Source organism: Lampetra fluviatilis, chromosome 5 (assembly GCF_964198595.1).
Source record: "Lampetra fluviatilis chromosome 5, kcLamFluv1.1, whole genome shotgun sequence".
Taxonomy (NCBI): domain Eukaryota; kingdom Metazoa; phylum Chordata; class Hyperoartia; order Petromyzontiformes; family Petromyzontidae; genus Lampetra; species Lampetra fluviatilis.
Window position 1 is genome coordinate 36,137 of NC_136279.1, and position 12,968 is coordinate 49,104.

The 12,968-nt window shown below is 42.9% G+C and overlaps 1 protein-coding gene across 1 annotated transcript; it reads right to left on the reverse strand.

Annotated features, from left to right (window-relative positions):
- Nucleotides 1-2,729: 2,729 nt before the first annotated feature.
- EIF3H (eukaryotic translation initiation factor 3 subunit H) lies at nucleotides 2,730-10,865 on the reverse strand. Its single transcript, XM_078856287.1, has 8 exons — nucleotides 10,719-10,865; nucleotides 8,655-8,811; nucleotides 7,853-8,020; nucleotides 6,814-6,913; nucleotides 6,444-6,593; nucleotides 5,890-6,010; nucleotides 5,597-5,729; nucleotides 2,730-3,075 (listed from the first exon to the last, which is right to left on the reverse strand). The coding sequence occupies exons 1-8, from the start codon at nucleotides 10,803-10,805 to the stop codon at nucleotides 2,981-2,983; spliced, it is 1,011 nt and encodes a 336-aa protein (XP_078712413.1). The 5' UTR covers nucleotides 10,806-10,865; the 3' UTR covers nucleotides 2,730-2,980.
- Between the last annotated feature and the right edge of the window lie 2,103 nt (nucleotides 10,866-12,968).

The following is a 12,968-nucleotide window of genomic DNA, read 5'->3' on the forward strand; positions in this document are numbered from 1 at the left end:
GTAGTGTATAGTAGTGTAAGGTATAGTTTGTTATCGTAGGTTAGGGTATAGTCGTGTATAGTGTAGTATATAGCAGTGTAGGGTAAAGTAGTGTAAAGGCGACATGTCATGCGCACACTCGTCGCCAGGTGGCGATGCTTTGCTCTTCTACCGTATGCGTATGTACAGGACACCTTGACAGTCTGTAGCTGTGCCGAGAGTGAACGCAGCGTCTCTATCGCAACACTCTTCACTTTTTTGTACATTTTCTTAAAATTTTGAAAAATGTTCGCCTTCCCCTATGTCTAAGAGGAAATGTGATGCACGTGCAGATAAGTACTTAAGGTTTTTCCAATATGTTGTTTTCACTTCATAAATGTTTGTCAAAGTAATGTTAAGTTACAATAAATGTTTGGGTTATTTTATTTTTGTGGTCAATTTTGGTATTTTTACGGTAACGGGTTTCCAGGAACGGAACGCCAATTTAAAACATTGCGCCTATAGGAAATAATGATTCGACTTACGAAGCCTCGACTTGCGACCATTGTCCAGGAACCAATTCGGTCCTAGGTGCGGGGTTCTCCTGAATAGCCTTAAAAGACTCGGGGCAAGTGCTGTTACCGAGCAACTATGAAGACATGCCCTTTGGATTGCACCCTTTGGGTTGCACTCTCATGCCTTTGGATTGCACCACTCTTCGATTTCACATTGACATGCTAATCTCTCACATTAACATAGCCACTTCCGTGCCCTCGTCCAGGAGGCCCCTCTCCGATCTTACATTTACATGCTAATTTCTCACATTAACATCACTAGCCCCATCCACTTCTTTATGACGCTTGGGCTACACCCATTTCAAACTTTTTAAAAGTCTGCCTCAGCAGCAAATCATGCTTTCCCACCTAATGACGGACGCTTGTGTTGCGCCCGAAACATCGTGATTTATTTTATACCTACGTGACTTACCGAAAGAACCAAAGAGTAAGGATGACTATCACAAGGGGCCACTTTAGCTAGCACCTGTGACAGGTCATAAAAGGCATCGGACTCATCGGCCTTGCCTGCATCCCTCCACTGATGTTCATCTTCGGTGGGGGCAAAAGTAACCACGACCACCACTACTCACCCCTGGTTAATGGTATGGTGAGGCCACAGTAGCCTGAGGCTTTACAGCTTCCAACACATTACTGCCACCCTCCCACGCCCCCTTCATTCTTTTGTTCAGAAGAGCCACTCCCTGTTGTTTGGTAGTCTCCTGCCCCGAGATGATGACAGTCCACCCCTCATGGTGGCAGGAGCCAGAGCCAGTCCACCGGACCTCCTGAATACCAGAGATTCAGGCAGTACCGGTCCAGCTTCCGACAGGGTGGCAGCAGCCTCTCCTCCACAGCGAACATTCGAATATTCCACATAGCCACCCGTAATGGCTTTTGTTGTTTCTGGAGGAACCCCGAGGGTAAGGGTTCAGTCTCCTCACTCCGCCAAATGGGGTTTGGCCAGAAGACATCATAGACGCCTGTCCCCCAGGGCCTCCAGCACAAGCTTAGATTTTTTTATGTGTTTTCATGGTACTTGTGTAGTGGCATAGAATAAGTAATGTAGCAGCATAGCGCTGGCTGCTGGCGGGGAAGGTGATCTGTGGCTTACAGCAGCCCTGACATCAGCAGGCCACGTGACACACCAGAGGGGGATCTCAGGGAAAGGTCACAGAAGGGGCACACCAAAAACCCATTGGTAGGTTCTAGAAAGGAGGCATGGCCGGGGGCAGAGCCACACCACACTGACAGTATAAGGGCCCCTGTTGCGGACCTCAGGGCTGTTGATCGTTAAGTAGGATCCCCGTTGTGCCGCTCAAGTCCATCATCGTCGTCACCATTCTTCTTAGTCGCCGCAGTCGTCGCTTGATATTGCGCCATTATACAGTTGTTGTCTGTATCAGTCAGCGCCATCGGTGTTAGGCGGCTAGTGTTGTGTATCGGCTAGGGTGTGCGTAGCCTAGGCGACTGTAGGATGTGAAGGGAGATTGTGAGTATAATAAAAGTGCCTCCAAGAATTACTGCCTCCGGGTTGAACCACTTGTATTGAAGGTGGAGGGGTTACCAGCCAGAGACCCCATTGGCTGCTATGGTGGCTACAAGCACCAAGAGGGGAAAAGCCAAATGGAATTGGCCATTCCATCCATGGCAATGCTTGCATCCACCACAGCGTTACCGTGCGGCACACCGAGGAGGTAGGGAGTTGTTTTTTGCTACCCACACAAAGATAAAGATCCCCCGTGTAGCCTTAACAGACTGTAGGGGCAAGTGCTGTTAGCGAGCACCTATGAAGGCCGGAACGGTACACAAGGGGGTGTGGCCAGCACCACGCCCGACCGCCTTTGTTTCCCTAGTGGCAATGTTTACACACTGCACCAGGTACTCATTTGAGGCCGAGTCGACCTAGGGGAGGCCCAGGACCAGTTCAGATAATCGTCACTGGTGTTGAACTCGGGTCTCCAGGTTCGTAGTGCAGCGTGCTAACCGCTACACTACCGCTCCCACACACCCATCACTAACTAAAGTGGCCCCTCGGAATAGTTATCTTGTTTGGTGACTGAGTGGGTCATGACATGGGCAATTGGACTCGAGTGATTGAAAGGCATGGGCCACATCAGCTCAATATAATGGTAGGAGACTGTTAGAGATGTCAGCAGCCCATGGACTTGTAATCACCGACACACATCAAACTGCTCAAAAAAACTCAGAACGAAATAGTCTTCAAAAACGTTTATTCCTTGTTTCAATTTTAACAATTCAATGGAGATGGTAGTCACATATGCACCTGTACATGTTATCGCAGATAGTTACTTCAAATAAACCTGTTGCAAATAATAACAATCAAGTGCACACCAAGTATGTTAGCTATGATTTGGGCATTTAGATACAACTCATGTAAGCAATGTATCCTGTTCGGTAATATAGTGAGTGAAGACTGGCCTTTCCCCCCTTGAGATACTGGACGCTCAGTTGTTGCTGTTGAGAGCTTCTGCCATGAACAGCTTTCCCAGGTTCTGCGATGTAAACTCATTGATTTGTTGGCAGTAGGTGTTGATTTGTCCTGAAAGTCAGATCACAATGTGGCATTGAAAGTTATAGCCAAGTAACCACATGGAACAAAACACTGTTTTATAAATATCTTGTCTAATATATTATAAACATTGACTTCAAGCTTTCGTGACTGCAGGAATTCATATTCTTTGGGTCTTTCGGTAAAGCCACGTAGAAAGAAAAAATAATAAAATCATGACGTTTCAATCGCAACACAAGCAAACCATAGAGCTCGTATTTCCGACCATAACCACCTAGCCAGTGAACTGGAGCACGTTCACCAAGCCCTCAAGAAGAATGGATATTCAGACTACACAATCCGTAAAGCTGTCGCCCCAACCGTTGGGAAAGAACCACCCGAGGACCCAATCAAAACCATCACCTTGCCATACATAGCAGGCGTCACCAAAATATTTCCAAAATCATGAGCATACACAAGATCCAAGTACGGTTCAACACAGTACATAAAATTCGTGATTTGATCCCATTTGTTAAGGATGTGATCCTTGACATGCAATAATATTATTATTATTATGACATGCAATACCCCAGTGTCTACAAACTAAGTTGTGTCTAATCTTAATTTAGGAGCTTTCGTGACTGCAGGAATTATTCTTTGGTTCTTTTCGGTTAAGTCACGTCTAAAAATAAAATAATATAATTTATTATTTTCTTTTTAGACGTCACGTCTAAAAATAAAATAATATAATTTATTATTTTCTTTTTAGACGTGACTTAACCGAAAAGAACCAAAGAATAAGTTGTGTCTACTGGCTATCAGCAAATATTCGTTCATGAAGCCATCCAGATATATAAACACATACACAATTTTAACCAAGAAGATGGGTACAAACTGAGCAATCACTGGAAGGACGTTATTAACCAGTTTAGGTCATAACTGGCTGTGATGTTCCTATCCTACCTACCTATTAGCAGTTATTTTCGACTCTTGAGTTACATTCACGAACACAGCCAACCTTTAGGTGTGTTAGTAAATGGCGGCTTGCCACTACGTCGTCCGGGCCCTTGCCGAGCTTACATTTACAAGCAAATTTCTCTCTTCTACTCGCTCCAACATTGGCATTAGCTGCCCTGCCCAACTGTCTCTCTCCTACTCGCTCCTCAAATGTATCTCTCCTACTCGCTCCTACATTGGCATTAGCTCCCCCACCCATCTCTAAACCTTTATAAACAGCCTGCCGCAGCAATTTCTCCCTCTCTTTTTCACCTGAAGACGATTGCTGGTGTGTGAATGAAGTGCATTATGTGGGTTTTCAACATGTGTAAATAATTCATTTAGACATATTCCATCTGACAAATTAAAGTGTTGTGCTTGAGAAAAGCAAGGGTACCTACAAGAAACAGATAAATTACCTATTGGAATAACAGGCAATCTCAGGAATTCTATCATGTGGTTTTATTCGAGAAGTTGGGGCTTCCTATGAATGACTATAGCATTAATGTGTGGCAGTTGCCGTTATTACAAGCAGAATTAAATTGTAACAAAAACATCCTTTAGGCCATGCTCAGCAGTGGCGAACTGAGAAACTGGGGTTGAATGGTAATTTCACAAAAATAAAAAAGGATTTGGTTATCGGCTTTAGCTCGTTTAATTTCTCCCCCATTTCCATTTAGCACTTTGCAGCTGGGATTTTTTAAAGTTGAAATAGCCTTCGATTCTTCAACCAAGTTTACTATTATTATTAAACTAGAGAGAACATTTGTTGTGGTCCGTTTGTGTCTCGGACACAAGCACGGATTTTGGCAAAAGTCTAAAAGGTCAGATGGCAACACTGAAACAGGCAGGCACAAAGACACAAAGACACAGCCAAGCAGACAAATACAGAGTGAGAGACACAGATGGACAAAGATAAACACACAGTATGAGCCAATATTAATACGATTTTCCTAATTTTGCCGAATAGGAATCAAATATTTTCCCGCAAATTTCACAGTAAGGTTAAAACTAAAACTAGTTTTATTTTACCAGGTAAGACCCACTGAGCTATATAGAGTGCTTTTTCAAAAGCAACCTGGCCATAAATGATGTGCAAATTTCTAGCAGCCAAATACTCTAAACGCATGTTTCTAAATATGGAGGGGAAAACCAAAGGTCCAGGTTAAAAATCCACATGACCATGGGGAGAACATGCAAACTCCAAATATACAGGCGTCAGGGTCGGGATCGAACTCAGGTGAGGGAGTTAACATAGCCACCGCGGTGCGCCAAGTTAAATGTAGCATTACATAGAAAAGAGCAAGGGTTACAGTAAATCTTGATACTGCAAAATGTTTCATCTTTGTTTTTATAGTTTAGAAAATATGCAAATGTAAACTGATTTCGAATGTTTTTTTGCTAAATGGTTAACCAGAACCAAACCTTCCCAAACCGTTTTCACCTGATTGAACTGTAACTGGTTCAATCGGATTTCAGATGATAGAAACTGTACCCGAAAACCATTCAGTTAAATTTCCTGATGTTCAGGTCACCCCATAAGTTAATTTAACGATTCTAATGCAAAGTGACTAACCAGCGATAAGCAGGGTATCAAGACGGGAAGGAGGTCCTGGCGGCTTGAAGAGCTTGCTGATGTCCTCCTCTGCCAATGGCTGGTCACCACGCGCCTCACGTTGAACGTTTTCCTGCTGGCGCTTCTGTAGATACTTTATTACCAACAGTGCCAAATGCACACCCACACAATAGCACACAAATGTTAACTTGTTGGCAGAATGCTCAATCCATCATGAAATGTCAGAATCAAAATCTTTATTTACACTGTATTTTAATGTCATGGGCCATGGTTTTGTGCGGCTTGACGGGCACCTGCGTCTTCTGCTGCTGTAGCTTTCCAAGAGTGCGCAGGTGCGTGTTGTACTTGACGATGTCAGAGGCCATGTCGTCTATGCGGTCCATTAGCAACTGCAGGTTCTTTTCTAGGTGATTGCTGTATGAACATCAACGATCAAGTTGTCATTGTTGCCAAAGCCATTGAAGCCACCACAATGCTTTCTTTCCTTTCCACCAAATCCCACAGCTGCTGCACAGTAGACCCACGACCTTCAAGATCGGCCCTGACAAGTGTCCCCCTCCATCTGGTCTTAGGTCTTCCTTTTCATTGCCAAACTCGTGGAGACTTGTCTAAAACCTAAGTAACCAACCCTCAGTGGTACTTATTCGATCAATATTAGAGGGGTGATTTGCCAAGTCAACTCACAACCAAAATGTAAACTCACAACCTTCCAATTATGACCCGCTCGCTCTAACACTGAGAAACCACATCGGGTTGTTGTTTAACGACTGTCAATGCACCTTTTCATTTGTATACCTCTAACTTGGGCCACTACCAGTGTGTGAGCAGTGAACAGTGCTCAGGGTACCTGCTCGCCAAGCTGAGGAGCTCCTGTTTATCGGCCACTTTGGACTTTCCCTCCAGCTCCCCCTCCAGCACGTTGGTGAGGTAGGAGTTCTTGATGATGATGGGAACTTCCTCAAACATCTGCTCATACGTCACGCCAGCTTTTTTTATTCTGTGAATGAAACATTCTACGAATCAGCTTGTTCAACATGGAACTTGATCGCAAAATGTTTACACAAGAGGTTTTCGCCATAAAGTAGACAGCATTACATCCTTCAACTGTTTAATCACAATAAAAAACTATTTCATTTGCTTTCAATCCAGCGACAATATCTAAACTCCACATCAACATGAAAATATATGAAGGAAATGGCTGTTTAAGTCCAGAATACCCTTCCGAGCTGAATTCCTTTTCCTTGTACAGTTCCATGAGCTTGGGTGTCAAGCGATACGCTTTGAGAGACAGACTACCCAGTGCTGTCTTCACAGGATCTGTCGGACAAAAATGGTGCCTATTATGTGCTTTTTCTTATCAATGTTGAGAGCTCTATTTAATAAAGAGTTGCACTTTTTGCGTATTGTTTTATCCTATGTTCTCAATATATCAAGAGCTGCAATGCATGTGTATAACGTCATGAAGCAGCAGTCCTTAAAGAGCCACCCATACACTAGGGCAAGGCAAGATACATTTTAGAACTTAGAAGCAGATTTAAAATGAAAAAAGCCAATGAGCAGGGATCAAATCTTGACTTAAAGCTTTCGTGACTGCAGGAATTCATATTCTTTGGGTCTTTCGGTAAAGTCACGTAAATAGGTTGAAAGAAAATAACAAAAAACTACGATGTTTCCATCACAACACAAGCGATTGTCATCAGGAGGAAAAAAGAGTAAAGCTGCCGAGGCGGACTGTTTAAAAGGTTTAGAATGCGTGTAGCCCAAGGGTTATAAACAAAGTGGGCGGGGCTAGTGATGTTAATGCAATAAATTAGCATGTTAATGTAAGATAGCAGAGTCTCTGCCATGTCGGCACGCGAGGTGGCGGTGTTAGTGTGAGAAATGTAACTTGTTAATGTAAAATCAGAGCCGAAAATACTAACATCGTTGTAACAGCACTCTCGCTGTGTTCTTTCTAGTTCAGCAGTTCCACTGCTGGATTATTCTTTCCGCCTGAGGACGACCGCTTGTGTTGCGATCGAAACGTCATGATATATTATTTTTTATTTTATTTTTCTACCTACGTGACTTTACCGAAAGAACCAAAGAATATAGTTGATTATTTATTGAATAATTTTAAATGTTTGCATGTCATTTAGTGTTTTCTATGTATATAAGCCATTTGACACCATGGACACAATTGAATACAAGATGTTCCATCTCAAATAATAATCCAGGTTAAATATTTCATTTAAACATATTTGAAGAACTCCTTACCAAATATGAGCACAACAGACTCCTCGATGGCATGTTGGTAGCTGAATTGCGAGTCGAGCAGTGCCCGGCTGATAAAGGAACCATAGAAAGTCGATTGGTACCAACCGACGTGCAGATGGTCAATATTGACATGCCGGAGACTGCGCATCATCTCCATCTGATACTGAACTGCAAGGACCAAGGAAAGACACTGGTTATTACTCATCTTGTTGTTCATGTTATGTTCCTGCTACGAGCAAGCAGAGAATCAAGGTGTACAAAATGCATCAACACTCACATTAACAATTTCGATAGGGTTATGAACTGCAGACTACAACGCGCAATAATTATGCATGGGATATTAAAATTCTTAACACCATTTTAGGTCCTAAAAATTGGCCTCGTTTCATACCTAGCCTGGATATTCTCCTACCCCAAAATATAAGCAAAATGTTAATGTTGGTTGAATTGATGTGGAATGGCCCCTATAACTTTATATAAATCATTATAAGGCAATGTTTCAAGAAAACCGATGTGACTTTTGTCAGTATGACAAGTCAATATTTGCAGTTGTTGCCAGTCTTGACATGTTTAAAGGCCCCATTTCCTTCCCTTCATCCAAAAATGTATGGGCTTTATTCTTTTAGACGTGTCCTTCACGAGACCACTTATATTCATAACAGTTTGGTTGATGTAATACATACATCGATATGTTCCTCTTACTGTCTCTCAATGAAATTACAATCATACAACTCGTCGTGCTTTTAAGTTTCTTCTACATTTTTTCTAAAAAATAATGTTTTTTTGTAATCACACGTTTTACCCTCATCAAAATCGGACTCATCCTCTGTGTGCTGCGGGAACGGGAAACAGTTGGTGATCTCCAGGCGGTCATCCACCACCAGGCCGAGCAACACCCCCTGCGCCACGTCCTGTACCGTGCCCTCCTCCTGGCAGTGCTTAATGATCTTCAGCACCACCTGAGGGCCAAGCACACTCCAATGTCTACTCCCACAAATACACAACCACTTATTCCATAACTTCAAAGAAATATGCCATATTTGAGGTGTTTGAAAATACAATTTACATATTTCCACACTATAAAAATTAAAAACATGACTTATTGCAATGTCCTTAAGAATAATACATCGGATTCCCTGCCTTTGGCCAAATTACCACTCCAAGACATCTTACAGTACTTACGCTGTCAGTGTAAAAATGCAAATCCAGGTAATAAAATTCAAAATTATAATAATATACTTATATAAAGTGTTCAGCTTCAAAAAATCTGCATCACATAGAGTCTGCAAATAAGCTATCGGGTTTCCAATAAGCGGAGTGAAAACAGCGTGTTTGAATTAAAATATATTTTTGATAACGTATCGTCTTACAAGTCCACCACTTTTGGCACTATGATGGCGATTTATAGTTTTACAGCATGTTTACGAATGTTTAATTAAGACAGAATTGATCATGTAGCTTATTTCGAATGAATACTTTTTTTATACATAAAAAAACTATACATATTCTGATTACAATGAAGATAAGTTACGTGGAATGACAAATGTTTTGTGTCCCATAGATTTTCCAAAATGTATTCGAATAAAGCCAAGGGCAAAATGTCGTCGCCATCATCCATGCAGTCTCGTGTCTTGTCACTTTGCAAATTAGATGATATCCTGGTCGAATTCTGACCTGGTGAAACACAATCGCCTTTAAACTTGTAAAGACAATCCATATCGTTTCATCACTACATATGTTTTCCTTGGTGAGCTTTCTCTCGGACGAATTCGTTTTTGGCTGCCATCCCGTTAAGTCTGGTCCATCGGCCACAATTGTTCACAGCGATGTTTGTGTTTAAGTAGAACGTGGGATACGTACATGAAGCGACATGTTAATTGGCTCATGGCAATGTATCACATGGCGTGCGTACATTCATCCCTTCAGAAAAATTGAAGTGGAGGCAGCGGCCGCTTGGGGAAGCATTTACATCTGGTTAGGAGCGACCATGGCTGAATACGATGAATGGGATTGACCTCGCTGAGGGCGACGGCTCATTCACCACAATCAACGAGTTTCCACAACGCACGCAGTCGCCGGGCTCGGGCGAAGAAAAATGTAGGAGGATCGGCTGTGGCGGTCGCAGACTCCAGGATTCAGTTTTTTACTCCTCTAAAAAGCCTCGGCACCATACTCGACCAGAATGTCGTTTGATCGCCATGCGTAAAATATCAGGGCTCTGCGACACATTCGACCACTATTGAGTTGTGACATCGCTAACACGGTATCGTGCAGCACAGTATCGACAAGGCTCGATCATTGGGGTGACGTCTGCCAAAAAAAAAAATCACCCAACTGCAGCGTGTACACAATTCTTTGTCACGTGTCGTGGCGGGTACTGGAAAATTTGACCATGTCCGTCCGGCGCTCGCCGAGCTGCATTGGCTTCCGGTAGCGGAACGAATGCATTACAAGGTCGCCCTCATTACACACCCAATGCTTGCACAAATGAACAACGATACCTGGCAAGGTACATAAACCATCACGCCGGTCATCCTCGCAGTGGCTTTTGGATAGCCATCGAACAAAGACGGTCACTTGAATCCCGCGACTTCGGATACACTTTTGAGACCGCCAGGAACGCTCTTCCTTCTGATATTAGGAAGCCACTGAAGCTACGCACTTTTACATACAGATTGAAAACTAATTTCTTTAAAACAGTTTTTTGTGTTTAAGTTTGTTGTCCTTCCCCCGAACCTCCGATGAGCGCTGTAGGCTACGGACGGGGAGAAAGAAGTTTAAACATACATACACCCCCATAGAGAACGGGAGTGGACAAGAGTACACGGGGAGACAGAGGGGAGAGCGGAGAGGCCGCTCGCCTCACCAGGCCGTCGATCTGCACCAACTTCACGGGCGAGCCGAGCGCCGCCGCCGCCGCCGCCACCACCGCTACCTCCTTCCTCGCCGCCATCTTCCGTGGTGAGAGCGTGTTGCCGTAAAGTTGCTAGTAAGGTGTCGTCACTTCCGTGTCGTGAAATACCAGCCGACAGTTTGCGACACTTGTCACGCAGTTGTGTCGCCACGTGCGGTGGGCGGGGCTCCGTTCGTCACGAAAGCTCCAAATTAACGGAGCTGGTCTTTGTCTCTCCACAGCAACGATGAAATACAACCTGGAGTTCAAATCCTCATTGGGAATTACTTGATCAGGAAATAACCAACTCATTGTCATTCTGTGGGCTGTTTATCAAACATTTCAAGCAAACTAAACACGGTCGTCAATAAGTCTAAAAAGGAAATGTATATAATAGACAGATTTTCGGGCAATGGTCCTCAGCACATAGAGCAGAGGTAGGCGTCCAGAGATGTAGGTAACATTTCAAGGAACGTTCCTGAGATCGGCCATGCAATGAAGGCATCTTTGTTACCAAATAGCTGCAATGTAAGTGCTGAGGAGTTTCACGACCAACTTCCCAGATAAAACAATACAGTACGAGAAATCAATGTGACGCTACTGGAATACGTATACTTACAATACCATCATTGTGGAATGTTTGACAAGATTTACTCACTAAATTGATGCTAGTGCGATTTTTGTGTGAGCGTGGGAATGTATGTGTGATGAGTGCGCTGTTTCCTGTGTATAGTATGTATGTTTAACTTATTTCGCACCGTACATAGTCAACCATTATTGGATGTGCGGGGAAAGGACAGCACAAAAATAAGTTCTAAATAAATTCGTTGTCAATCTAGATTTCACGAATGTATAAACATTCATGAACTGGCTGAAAACATCCTCAAATAAAAAAAACGATGCAGGACCCTCATGAATACGAATTCTACTACTCAATGTGTCTTTCCTGGACAAATAAGTAAATTATTATCAACTCTTGTATAAATACAATCATATAGTAAACTATGGTTTTATGTGCCATATTTTACTTTCTTTCCTGAAAATGAGGTATTTTTAGCATTAGGCTGGAAAAAAGGTGTCACAGAAGCCCAGTATGTTTGGCCAGGACTGTTTGGTGTCTAGGTAACAGGATAGTTCTGTAGTGGTAGCCCACCACAACGGGATAACAACACGTCCAATATTTGCATAACGTGTGCTTTTTCCATGTCAACTTAAAGTTTATATGGATTCATAATGTTCCACCAATCATTCTGCAATGTAGATGAGATTTCTTAAAAGTAGTGTCATATAAAATATCAGCAGAGCATTTGTATATATTTGCTGAAATAAAAACCCAACTTGTATGTTCTCATTCAGACAGAGCTGCTTTAACATGGAGCAGCCTCCCAGACACTAACATATGCCACCGGTCTCAACATATATATTATACATCTTTAATTAAAACACAATTGCACAATGTGCAACCTTTACAGCTAAACTACATTATTTATGAACTGGTGGTGTGCACAATTTTGTGGCGTGTTGATGTTTGAATTTGTAGATACAGTATGTTACTGTTTTACGTATCTTACGCGTTGGCAGTGTACGCATCCCGTTTTAATTAGGTTGCCCTACTGGATGCACATTGATGAACGAATGGAATTAAGTAAAGTATGTGCATTTCTAATACTTTAGTCTTTTTAAGGAAAGAGGATTTTATGTTATGCATACTACAACGTTTACACAATGTGTAGTTTAGGTGCCAAATACATACAGTATCTATATCTTTGGTGTTTCCCCAACTGCTTTGACATAACCCATCACCCACACCAAGCATTGATTCACAAATCCAATGCATTTTCAACCTGAACGTAACGAATACAGTTGTGTTAACGTATCAAAGGATAACTATGCAGCCTCGCCATTTGATTGTAGCTTGCTATGTGACTTAAAGCTGAACATCGAGATAAAAGTAAAACCGATTGACGCAACATCTTTAATCCTCCTGCCTTTCTGCTGCAGCTTTTGTGCCACGGCACGTGCTTTTTTCCCCCAACAGCATTTTCTTTTGAAGCCAAAGCGACACCCCTTGGAAGCAGTTCCAGCGTTGCTAAGACGTTGACGACAGTGTTTGTGTCTTGGAGATGTCCGCGTGCACACGACAAAGCGCAAAGGGGTGCTTGGGGGGCAGGCTTCTTCACAGCGCCGTGATTTCCCGTCACACCACGGCGAGACCACGCATTT